Here is a 12,974-nt window from a genome sequence, read left to right on the forward strand (position 1 = left end):
TTTTTTATGCAGATCTACTTGAAAGTGATGGGGATCGATTGCCTGGGTTAAGAGCTATTCAAAACAGTGCATCTTTTGGCTGTGGCTCATCTTGTTTCCAAGTTACGACCGAATAGCCACTGAAAATCTTGGAAAAACATAAAATTGAGATAAGCCCATTTAAATAATTCTGTTAGTACACACAGTCCGAAGCCCCATTAAATTTTGCCATAACATAAATATTAAAGCCTCGCATTTCTCGCCCTGCATGCAATTCCCATCAATTACAGCTCATCCACAACAGGCGGGCGTTTAAACTGGAATGAGCCTGGCATACAATAACGATAATTTCCCCGTAATTCCGCCTTAGGGCAGCTTTAAAAACTAATTGTGTTAAGGGCTCGCAGGCGGCTTAATTTTTTCAGCTTTCCCCGCTGCAAAACACCACACCGAAATCGGAAAATCGGAAAAAGCAGGGGCACAGTGGGGCGGCGGTCGACCGCAAATTCCCCAGTGAGAGATGGGCTCGGTGGAATAGGATGGTTCGGCATTTATCAGGGCGCTTCTCCGGCGGCATCGACAGTTGCTAATGATGTCCTAATTTCGAGATGTCACAGTGCATGCGTAGATAAGAAATAAATGGAAATGGCGGAGGGCGAGTCAATCGATAGCGGGCAGTAATAAATGACCAGCAAAAAGAAAAAAAAAGAAGAGAAAAATCGTAGGCGGTTTGTGCCTGCATATGGACAGTTATTAATGGCCAGGCCAAAAGTGCTGACCATGCTCCCTTTCCAATTTTCCGTCCCTTGTCACTAGGTGTGCGACACACACTTGAGGCTGCATTAAAGGTTAATCATACGCCCCATGGCCACCGCCGCCACCAACGCAGCTTGACGACAGTAAAAATGCTAATCCCCGGCCAAATCGACTTGCCAATGGCAATGGCCGTGACAATGATGATGAGATCCCCAGTCCTTCATCATTAACGACGTACATCACGTCTGCATGTGAATGGCTTGGCAGCGGTTTAGCGCTAATCGCATACAAATACACACGAGACAGCAGACAGGGGGTCCTCCCAGAATCCCCCACAAAGTAAGTGGTACCCCCACCCACCGGGTGGATCTTCCGGTACCCGCAAAACTAGGGAATTGCCTTCCATAGCCTTCTTCCTGATTTGAATAACACGCCTCAGGGATTACCACAAGCACACACAGTCCTAGGCACACACAGAAAAAAAACATAACCAAAGTGGGTCATTGGCTGTACCAACAACCCAAAATAACAAAGCCCCTTGAAAGGCATTCCTGATTTAAATGGTTTTCTTAATAGATTGAATATAAATCTATGAAAATAGGTCGATTTTATAACCTACCTCTTTAAAGACACATTTTATATTTTTGAGCGTTATAAGTTCAAGAAACATTAAAAATATTTTATAACTAATTGAGTATTAAGAATTAAGGAAAAGTTAAATTCCTAAAAACAAAAATATTTGATTTTGGGATTATCATAAGATATATGTGATATTATCAGGGCAAGTACCATTTTTTCTCCATGCAACTAAGGCCTCCTTAGCCACATACTCACCCATGCAATAGCCAGCTTAGATATAGGGGTCTGTCCCTCGTGGAATCGCTGTAATTTCGATGTTAATTTCCCGCCGCCGGCATTCGATTAAAGCGATGCTCTTGGCTAATTCGACTTGACCCTGGCCCAACTTGGCTGCATCCTCTCGGCGCCTGTGTGTGTGCACAATAAAACATGTGACTCACTTGAGTTATGTGCCACATTAACTTGCCCGAGTCTTAAGTGGCTTTTAACCTTATTTCGTTTCCGTTTCTGGGCTGCTCTACTCTTGTTCTTTTTCTTTTCTTGGCGGTCGTTTGGCTGCAGCTACTTGGGGAAATTCCAAATGCAAGTTGGCCAAAGTCTAAAGCTGACTGCGGCATACTCTATCGAATGAGTGCAGGCATTTAGCCGGCATCATTAAGCCAAGTAAGGCACATTACGGTTATAGTATGCCGGGAATCCTTTCGCACCTCGCTGCAAGGTCGGATTGGATGAGCTCCTGCAACTTCTCTCCATTTGCTCTTTGGCTAAGTGCCTGCCAAGAAAATGCACTAATGTCGGTTAGTTTAAGTTCGTTCAGATGTGTGTAAAGTATTTCTGTGGGCGGATGTGCACACACAAACAGTGGGGGTAAACAGTACAGGTTTTAAATAATTCAATAACTAAGTTTTAGCTAAGTTCAATATGAATTTGAGTTGTTTTATTTGGACTGTAATATATTTTGGAAGGTGTCCAAAAGTATGCAACTATACCTTTTACATTTTGAGGACCTACAGATTGGTTCCGAAGAACGGATCTCTTCCTTTCATTGCATACTTTTAGACACCACACGGAACTTAAATACATTTACTACAAATAAGGGTGTTCTATATTGTGATTCTTGAACTAATAACTTTTGTGCTATATTCAGAACCCCAAGAAGCTCACTAAAAATGAAAGCCTCTATAATTCTGACCTCCACTGTACGATGGTTGCATGTGCAACCCACATCCAGATACCAACTTTTACGGTGCACGTCAGAAACAGCTGCGGGCTGATTTGTTAAGTCGAAGACTGCGGAACGAGGAACCACAATTAGATGGGGCTCATCTTCATCTCCTCGTAACGAACTCATTAGGGATTCCTCGCCCGACCGCACGGAAAGTCAGACTCGAATTAGCTGATTGATTATGGATTTTACACACTTTGCGGTTGGGCCTTCAGCTCACCCCTCTCTCGGAAAGCTAAGCCAACTTAAAGTTTCAGCTGCCAAAAGTCAACAAGTAGTTCATAATAAAGCGATTTAATGCCCTGCCATAAAAAGTGAGAGTCATGTGGGGAAATGCGAGCGAAAGGGGGAAAATTCGAGGGCGGGAAAGGCGAGAGTTAGGGAGCGTGTCAGTGGCGCGTAAATTCCACGGGCTGAGCAATCCGGCCGGGGATTTTTCATCGGCATCCTCATCCGCATCCCATCCACATCCACACAGAACGTGGGCTCCGAATGGCTCTGCGATTGGCATATTAAATAATAATATTTACACGCTAGAGCTACCAAAACCAAAGCAGTGGCCTGCTAGGGGATATGTACACAGGATATATATAGACACCGTGTATATACACTTTCGATCCCGGAAAGGCAGTGCGCGTGAAACTTAAACCAACAGTCGCGAAGGAAAACAAAAACACTTGGGCGTTGGCCTAAGCTACTTAGGCGCGAAATGTTTTCATATTTCTTAGGCCTTGGCTCCCCGGCTCTTTTGGCCGTTTTCGCAGATTAAGCCACTTAGTTTCGGCCGCCTGACGTTGTCACTAAGTAAACAATATTTAAATGAGTTTAAAGGGGGCTGGCTGGTTGGCTGGCCGAGCGGAAATTGAATTTGTAATGACAGCGGAGGCGAAGGAAGCCACTGAGTGCCGCCTTGCATTTGGCAGGCCAACGCGGCGTATACGCAATATCCAGGAGGGGGAACAAGGAACCATAAATTGCCAGCGTGTGTGCGTAATTAATTTTTACAGCTCGCATTAATTGACGCTTATGCTGCCGCAAATGTTCCAAATTTAATGGCAAACTTTTTACTGTGTGTGTGCCCTGGGATTTAATGACAAATTGCATTAGATGAGACCGAAAAAAACGTGCCCGAATCCGAGGCTTTCGCCACGCACATTAACTTTTTCAATTAAGTTGTCGATCAAAAGGCGAATCCGGCGAAATTCAACAGACAGCTCGCTCACACAAGACACGCACATCTAAATCAATAAAAATCAATCATACGCAGTGCTGGCCGGGCAGGTAAGCTGGGCCAAAACGTGCAGCATAATTCAATTTACGGCACAAAATGCTGACTTGCTGGCACAATAAAAATGATAGACATTTTGCCGCCAGAGTGTTGACTTTATGAAATTAAATTGCGAGCAGATAGGATACCACTAAAGGGGAGTAACCGCCGGCAGATGATGGTGAAAGCTTCTCACCTCGGCTGCCAAGCAATTAAACGAAACCGGAATTTATTAAATGAGCAGGCTCCAAAGTGCAATCTTCTCTTCCAGTTCACTGGCCATTTAAAGATTGGCTTTAAGGCCCGTAGTCGTAAAATTTATGCATGCACTTGCCATAAATCTTGGTTTCATTTCGGGCCACCCTCACTCAACCGCAAGCCATATATTTCATAGAATATTAAATTGCAAGGCGAAAATCAATTTCCAGTTTGGTGTGTAATATGCAGGAATTTCCTACGGTTTTCTTGGCTGCCAAGCTCTTTTTCCACAGGTTCCTGTTTCCTATTCAATGTCCGCTGGCAGCTCAGGAAATTAAAAATCAGATCCTACAATATATAAAAAAGTACATGTGTTGGGGTCGGGAAAATTGCAATATTAAATGTTTGCTGTTGCAACAACTCAATCTTGTTGAAGGTGCAAATACCTCTCACATTTCAGCGACAGATGCTGACACATTCTGCAATCCAACAGCATTTCGCATTTGAAATGAGCAATAATGAAATACCTCACTTCTCCGCCGCCTTCGCCACCGACTTCGCTCACCTGCGATGCCACGCCCACTTTGGCTCGACAAATCAGAAGTTTTGCGTAAGGAAAATGGAAAAACTTTCTCACGTACAAAATCTACTTTTCTATTACTTTTTTTCTCTGTCTCTCCAAGTCTCTCCCTCTTATTTCGCCCACCACCCACACGATTTTCATGTTCAATTCTGCAACGTTGGCGCTTTTTCCCGACTTTCTCCCTGTTACTTTCACTGTGCCGGCACGTTGTATTCAATTTGTTTTGGTAACAGCTTGGCGCAAGTTCTATTAAATAATAAAGTCGATTTGCACGATGTTCACAAAGGGAAATGGCAGCGGGCCACCGAAGGCTTTCTTTTTCCCTATTATTGTTATTCAATGCAAATCGCAGCCAAGTTTCTGCGAGGAATATAAAATACTTACCCCAAATCCTGTTAACTTTTGAAAGAAATTTAAAGGATCTTATTGCCGAAAATGGACTTAACTACCAGTATAAGCTGGTTTTATTTGAAAGCAGAAAGAAGAGAAATTAAAAAAGCAAGGAAAGCCAAACGGAAGTGCACACATTGCAAGTTGAGTATAAAAGAATTTCTCTCTGGCGAACTTTATACAAAAATCGTTTTAAATTACTTTAATTTTCAAGATAATTATTTGAGATTTTTTCTGAAAATGGGTAAAATTAAATTTTAATAAAAAATGGCTTTAAAAAAGTTTTCCACTTATTAATTTTGTACAAAAATGTATTCTTAGAACAATTGTATAATTAAAATTTTATCTAATAAGTGTTCTGAAAGATTTTAAATTAATAAAGGCCAAGAATACTAAATTCTTTTTTCATATTCCCCCTCACAAAACCCTAAAAGTTCACAAAGCGCAACGCATTTTCAAAAACCCTAACGAAAAAGGGAAAGCTGAAACCCTCGCCACATTTTAAGGCTGACCGAGAATTCTCATTTGAAGGGCTTTATTTTGTCTTCATTGCTTAATTAAAAACATAAATATGGAAGAGCGTATAAAGTGACCGCCATATGGGCAGCTTGTCCGCCGAAAAGCACACAAACACACACAGAACGGAGGAATGCCGGCCACTCACTCATAAATTCACGAGCACAGAAGCAATTTAATTAAAATTAATGTATTTGCCACTCTCTTTTTTGGGGGAAAACCCTTCTCTGCTTCGCCCGACTCGATTTTGATGGCTGCTTATTTTTGGACCGGCTCGTCTCGGAATGCAGGAAAAAGGCCATGGTCAGCATGGAGGGGCAGTTTCTGGTGCGACAAATTTACGACGATGAAATAACATACAATCTAATTGGAGCAGCTGTCGAGATCCTCAGTAAGTAGTGAGTAAGCATATGTGGGTCAGCTCGCTAATGTGATTTCCCCGTTTTTTTCCACCCCCAAAGACATTCCCGCTGATGACATCCTGGAGCTTTTCGGCAAGACCTTCTTCGAGTTCTGCCAGGACTCGGGCTACGATAAGATCCTGCAAGTGCTGGGGGCCACGCCACGGGATTTCCTCCAGGTACTTTCGGCCTTATTTACTATATACATATATACACATCCCACAGTTAACTTAATTGAAGGCCATTTCACACCCATCTACCATGCATCTGCGGCACAATTGCATTGGCCAATCGACTTTCAAGTCATTTTTCATGCTGCTCCCTTGGCAGTTCCCAGTTTTCCAGTCTCAGCTTCATCGAGCTCGACATTCGCCATCATTGATAAGCATTAAGTATTTTGCTTGAGCGCACACATCGCCCACTCAAACCCAGACCGTAACCCATTTCCCTGGACGCCTTTTGTTGCACTCACATTCGATTTATTTTCAATTTTCCACATTTTTCACCGCAAATGCTCCTCGAATCCTTTGTCATAATGAAAAATGAAATTGAATTTTTTCGTCTGCACCATCACCACCGCAACAACAACAACAACACAGCCCCACACAGAGAACAAATACCACAGAAATGGGCCATCAATTTACTTTGAATTCCTCAGTCAGCATGATTTTTCAAAAATATTTCAGATACTTTTATAATATTTATTAATTAGGCTTTTATGCTGAACTATAAATCATGTTTAAAGATATGTTCTCTGCTCTTTTAAAGTGAAATGTTATTATTTAAACAGTCCTTAAATATTTTATCACGTTTTAATTTTCTTATGTTTATATTAGTGAATCATTTAGGTTTTGTAGCTGATAACATTAAATATTTAGATTTTTTTTAAATCAGCAATTGAATTTTTAAAATTCAATATTTTATTCAAAACAATAATATAAATATATGACTGAAAGATGATTTTTTGGTTTCCAAAATGGTTGATAAAGTTCTCTCAAATTAATATTTTAGTATGTCTTTCTATAGCTCTGTTTTTACATAGCATATTTACATTTTCTTATGATATAAGACCCTCTAAGGTATGGTACATTATGTTTTTATGATTTTTTTGCCTTTTCTCCCTGTGCATCAATCAGAATCTGGACGCCCTGCACGACCACCTGGGCACCCTGTACCCCGGAATGCGGGCCCCCTCCTTCCGCTGCACGGAGAAGGATGGCGAGCTGCTGCTCCATTACTACTCGGAGCGGCCTGGCCTCGAGCACATAGTCATCGGCATCGTCAAGGTGAGATATATGTACACGGCCAGTCCCATTGCGATGCCCCGTCGGGGACCCATTGACGCCTCCGCTCCGGCCTTATATCGGTTACATCTTGTATCGCCCGCTCACAGGCCGTTGCATCCAAGCTGCATGGCGTCGAGGTGGAAATCGACATTGTCAAGCGCAAGGGAGAGCCCATCGACGAGGCCGAAAAGGAGCGGGCCATCGCCCGGGAAAATCAGCAACTGCTGGAGGACTCCATGGCCGCCACCACGACCACGACGACGGGATCGGGCACGGTTGTCCTGGCTCCTTCGACGGATGCCGAGCGAAACAATAATCACAATGGCGGCAATGGCAGCGGCAATAATGGAATGGCCATGGCCAACAACGCCAACAACGGCAACCCCGTCAACGTGAATAACAACAACGATGGCCAACAGATTGCCAGCGAGACAGGTAACATAAAAGCCAGAGAAAATAGTCGCCGCGATTAACATATTGCGGAATTCAGAGAGCTGGAATGACAATAAATGTAAATTGTATCGACTGCCCGGCATATATTTATTCATTTATTTGTACCACCCACGGATATAATAACGAGAAAACTTTGTGACATTGCTCTGATTTTAATACAATTTGATGGCTTCGTTTGGCTTTGCTTTTTTTTTTTACTGGCAGGAGTATAAATTCGCCCATGGCGAAATGTATTATTTAGGAGCTAGAAGCCATTTTTGTGAAATAAAATGCAATTATTTTTATGCAATTAAGTATCGGAAATCTGACAGGCTTTCAGACTAAAATACATAGAATTCTCTGAACAACTGGATTTATCGAATTATGTTAAAGCTCACAAAAAATGCGCATGGCTTTGACCAGAGCCCACATTTATTAGATTTGTTTTGTTAATTAACAAACCAACTTTACTAGGCTCACAGCTTGACCTAATAAAACTTTCAAATACGCACGTGCCTTAATTCTCTATTCATTTTAAATTTTCAATTTACTAAAATCGGTCAATTTATTTTATATACACTTTAACTCTTTCTATTATAAATGCTATATTATTTTGTAGACCCCGCCATAGCGCTAAACACATGCCCGATTGCCCAGGACAGCTTCGATTGCGATGGCGACAAGGAGCAGAAGTGTTTGCGACTGCTGAAGAACAAAAGCGACGACATCGAGCGGTACGACCATGTGCAGTTCCTGATACGGGAGATCAACGTGGCGGCCAAGTCGCAGGTGGATGCCAAAAAGGACGAGGTGCCCGATGACATGGAGTTCCTCTGCGAAGGTGAGTGTGTGCCACTCAGGCTAATTACCTGGCTGGTCAGGATGCAAGTGCTGACCCATCTTCGCCACAATCCACAGCTCCACTCATATCGCCCGCCACATTCTGCAAGGTGTTCCCCTTCCACCTGATGTTCGATAGGCAGATGAAAATCGTTCAGGCCGGCAAGGCTGTGTCTCGAGTAATTCCCAGGTGAGTCCTTGCCAGCGGTTTACAGTTTACGGTTTACAGTCGCCGTTTACTTGTGAGCCATTGTTTGCGATTAGTGGCCATTAGCTGGATGGTCGGGGCCATCCGCCTAAGTGAGGCGCTCGGATTCGCCTCTCCCCTTTCACTTACTCGAGCACTGGGAGAAATGTGTTTGCTGAAATTTAATTTCATCATAAAAAAATATTTAAAATAATACTATAAATTGTATACATTCCAACTTAGGAGAGGTTACATAAAACACTAGAAATTGTAAAACACTTATAAAACCGTCTAAAAGTATGCAATGAAAATATTACCTCCGTATTTCAGCGTGAATACATGAGACACTCATATTCTATAGCATACTTTTAGACACCTTAATAAAAGTAATACAAGAAATTTTGTATTTATATTTTCAATTACCGACAATTTCTTTGCGTGCCCCCCTTTCCAGAGTCGCCGAGGAGAACTGCTCCCTGATAGAGGTGGTGGAGGCCATCCGGCCGCACCTGCAGCTCAACTTCGAGAACATCCTGTCCCACATAAACACCATCTATGTCCTGCAGACACGTCAGGGGGCCATGAGCAGCCGGCACGAGCAGCGCTTTCTGAGACTGAAGGTGAGCATTGGCCCATAGGCCATCAAAGTGTCTGGAACGGTTATGAAAATCCTGGATCCGAATGGACCCTTACGCACAGCCGCCCCGTGGGCATTAAACTTAATGCTTGGCCTGCCACAGAGCACAGCATAAAAATCAATTTTATTGCACTGACTACACCTACGCCCTCCTTAAAATACCGAAAATAAAAGGCACTTCTTTTGTGTGCTCCACAGGGACAAATGATGTACATTCCGGAAACGGATCGGATTCTGTTTCAGTGCTACCCCAGTGTCATGAATCTAGACGATCTGACCAAGTGAGTATGAATTCCTGGAAAGTATGAAAATACTCATAAATCTCTGTCAGATTGTAAGCCTAGACTTATTCCGAAAGTATACTCTTCTAAAAATGTAACCAAAATATAAATTTTTCTCTGATGGGAATGTAAATGTAGGCCCTTATTAAAGACATTAACTCTTAAATGTGATATTAGGCAATAACATTAAGGCTTTATACACGCACTCAAATTGAAACAAATGCGCCTTCAGCTGCCCAAATTTATGGGTGACATTAAAAATGTTTCCTCCTTGCTGTATTTCACTTGGCCCAGCTTCTATTTGCTGCCAGGCGATTTCAAAAAGTCTTAAGTAAAACAAAATGCGTGTCATTTTTTCATTTCACACCCACGCACCTCATCTTTGAACTCGCCGTTGAACGTGGAATGTGTCCTCCCATCCTTTTTCCCCGCAGGAAGGGACTCTACATCTCGGATGTGCCGCTGCACGACGCTGCCAGGGATTTGGTCCTGCTATCCGAGAAGTTCGAGGCGGAGTACAAGCTCACCAAGAACCTGGAAATGCTCACCGACAAGCTGCAGCAGACCTTCCGGGATCTGGAGAGCGAGAAGCAGAAGACCGACAGGTAAATGACAAATGACAGCACCGACTCCTTAATGGCGCGCAATTCTCTCAGGCGCGAAATTGAAATTACTTTTCCATGTTTCTGTTTCTGCTCCTGCATTCTTTCTGCCGCCGTTTCATCCTGCTCGGTTCTGTCCTGAATGTCCTGCCAGGCTGCTCTATTCAGTGCTGCCAAAGTCGGTGGCCAATGAGTTACGACATCAGCGTCCAGTGCCGCCCAAACGGTAAGAGAAAGTCAATTTACCTTTATCCTCATGGGAAACAATGCACAGTGGGAAAAGCAGGTCTAAAAGTTTTATAAAAAATATTTGTAATATTGAATATATTAAAACTGAGAATTTTAGTGTTGGTTTAAATTGAAGATTTTTTTGTCTAGATTGGGGTGAAATCAATCACTTGGGGTTAAATCAGTTTTTGGCTAAAATGTGATAAAAATATGGTCATTGTAGCATTACTGGTATGAACTCTGCATTGGTTCTTAAGCATTTAAAAATTACTTTATATATATAAAAAAATAGTCATTTTAAATTACATATCCTTACATTTATAATTATTATATATTATTTATTATACTATAATTAACTATAGCAAGAAAAATGTTTATGTTATATGTTTCGATTTTAGAAAACATTTATTTTTCCCAATTTTTCTCTGTGCCACTTTTTCCACTTTCTGGAAAATGCAAACAATTTGCCATATTTGTGCCCGCTTATTTATGGCAACAAACTTCTTTTCCCATTCGACAGCTACGACTCCGTGACGCTGATGTTCTCCGGCATCGTGGGCTTTGGCCAATACTGTGCGGCCAACACGGATCCCGATGGGGCCATGAAAATCGTGAAAATGCTGAACGAGCTCTACACGGTATTCGATGCTCTGACCGACTCCAAGCGCAACCTGAACGTGTACAAGGTGGGTCAAAGTGCAAATGCAGGTGCTGGCCATCATCAAACGCGCCAAACTGCAATGGCCACTTAATTACACTTTTTACCTGGCCACAAAAACGATGCAATTCCGTCCCTTTTTCGGGTCACCTCACCTCTCAATTTGGCCAATCTAAAGGACTCATTGGCATGTCTGTGCTTTCAGGTGGAAACGGTTGGCGATAAGTACATGGCCGTTTCCGGGCTGCCCGACCACTGTGAGGATCACGCCAAGTGCATGGCACGGGTGGCCCTCGATATGATGGACATGGCCAAGAACGTCAAAATGGGCTCCAATCCAGTGGTGAGTGTGGAAATAAAATGTATTATACTTTAAGAAGTAACTCTTTGGATAAAACCTAAAGTATGTAATAGCATTTATAGCCTGGAGGGTTTCTTTTTAAGTTTTGAGCAATATAATGACCTTATAATGGCCAGTTGAGCTAATAAGGTTAACTAATCTACTATAAATCTAGTTTTTAAGCAAAGATATTAATATTTTTTTTGAATTTGAATGCCATTCTTGTTGAAATTTCACCAAAGAATCAAGTTTATCAAAAGGAAAACTAGCTAAATTTCCCCGCAATTGTATTTCAATCTCAGCTTTGCCTTTTATCACATTTAGCATATTTTGGCATCTTTGTGTAGCGCATTTTATGCAGCGTTTGCCGGGCAACAAAAATGCATTCACCACTGACAACTTACGTTCAAGTTGCTCAAGTGCCCGCGGTTGAAAAGTGGGGTTTGGGTTGGGGGTTCGAAAAATGTGGGGCATTTCCCCTTTCTTGCCACGGGGCCGTCACTCTAATTGTGCGCATTGAAAGTAGTTGGAAAATTGTCTCGCTCGTGTTTTTGTTCGTTCGTGTGAGCATGCAAGTTTGAGCATGTTCGCGCAATTTGTTGCTGAATGCGCCATTTGCCATTTGCCATTCGCCATTTTGAGCAACAGCAACTCAATGGCGCATAAATTTCAATGTCTACGCCCCCCTTTCGCCGCCCCTGTCCCGATCTCTTAACCCTCGACTGGCCGGATTGAGTGGCAAGTGCACGTAAAATATTAACAACTCTTGGCAGCAGGGCAAGTGCGAAAAAGTTCATTTAACAAAGTTTCTCCTTCCCGGCGAGGGCGCAAAGTTTCGGATAGAAAACTGCGAAAATTGCTAAAATTAATTCAAAATTGATGACACACAATGTCAAAGGACGCGGCTAGGACCATGGAACACGGTCTCGGATCCTTGCCAGTGGCCACTTGACCGTCAACTGTCACCAGAGACGTTGCAGGATGAGGATGTGGATGAGCAGAAGGCCTCCTGCCTGCTGCTACTATCTCTTTTTTTTGGCTTAAACACTTTTGCTTTGAGTGCTCGGGCTTAAAATACACTGCACACATGCAGGGCCGCAGATACGGAGATGGAAAGGGGGTGGGACAAGGGAGGGCAGTGGCTGATCCACAGGACGAAGCGAGGACGAGGACGAGGATGGGGATGAGCGGGAGGACGAGGACGAGGATGCGGATGCCCCACTTGATGGCATCCTTCACAATTACAGCATTGTACGTGTGGACAATGCTTGTGGCTTGTCAGTCACTTTTTGCACATGTCTTGGCATCTGTATGTGCATTAGGGTGCCTCGATGCGGGGGAAAAATAAAACTTGTAACAGAAATAGGGGTTAAACAAGGGGTTATGCTAGAATATATCATTCTAGTAAACAACTAAATAAATTCAACAGTATAAATATTTTATAAAATTAACTATCAAGCAAATAAAAATATTTTCAGACACTTAGAATGATAGGATTTTTTGTTCATAGCATTGGTTACCTTTTTATAGAACTTCGATTGTGTTGTATACCATGTGTGTCGGCAGAGCGCAGGCAAAGAAGAGTTCTA

General features: G+C 42.6%; 1 protein-coding gene across 4 annotated transcripts in view; it reads left to right on the forward strand.

Annotated features, from left to right (window-relative positions):
• Positions 1–12,974, forward strand: part of LOC119547418 (guanylate cyclase soluble subunit beta-1) — a 51,098-nt gene that overhangs the window by 11,779 nt on the left and 26,345 nt on the right. For all 4 annotated transcript variants that reach the window (XM_037854272.1, XM_037854290.1, XM_037854281.1 and 1 more), the window contains exons 4-15: positions 5,784–5,884; positions 5,955–6,073; positions 7,031–7,180; positions 7,288–7,615; positions 8,232–8,453; positions 8,531–8,642; positions 9,094–9,259; positions 9,475–9,557; positions 9,992–10,162; positions 10,314–10,385; positions 10,908–11,073; positions 11,251–11,388. In XM_037854272.1, coding sequence (XP_037710200.1) covers positions 5,784–5,884; positions 5,955–6,073; positions 7,031–7,180; positions 7,288–7,615; positions 8,232–8,453; positions 8,531–8,642; positions 9,094–9,259; positions 9,475–9,557; positions 9,992–10,162; positions 10,314–10,385; positions 10,908–11,073; positions 11,251–11,388 — 1,828 coding nt within the window. The remainder of the gene's footprint in view (positions 1–5,783; positions 5,885–5,954; positions 6,074–7,030; positions 7,181–7,287; positions 7,616–8,231; positions 8,454–8,530; positions 8,643–9,093; positions 9,260–9,474; positions 9,558–9,991; positions 10,163–10,313; positions 10,386–10,907; positions 11,074–11,250; positions 11,389–12,974) is intronic.

The sequence above is a fragment of the Drosophila subpulchrella genome, chromosome 3R (assembly GCF_014743375.2).
Source record: "Drosophila subpulchrella strain 33 F10 #4 breed RU33 chromosome 3R, RU_Dsub_v1.1 Primary Assembly, whole genome shotgun sequence".
Taxonomy (NCBI): Eukaryota; Metazoa; Arthropoda; class Insecta; order Diptera; family Drosophilidae; genus Drosophila; species Drosophila subpulchrella.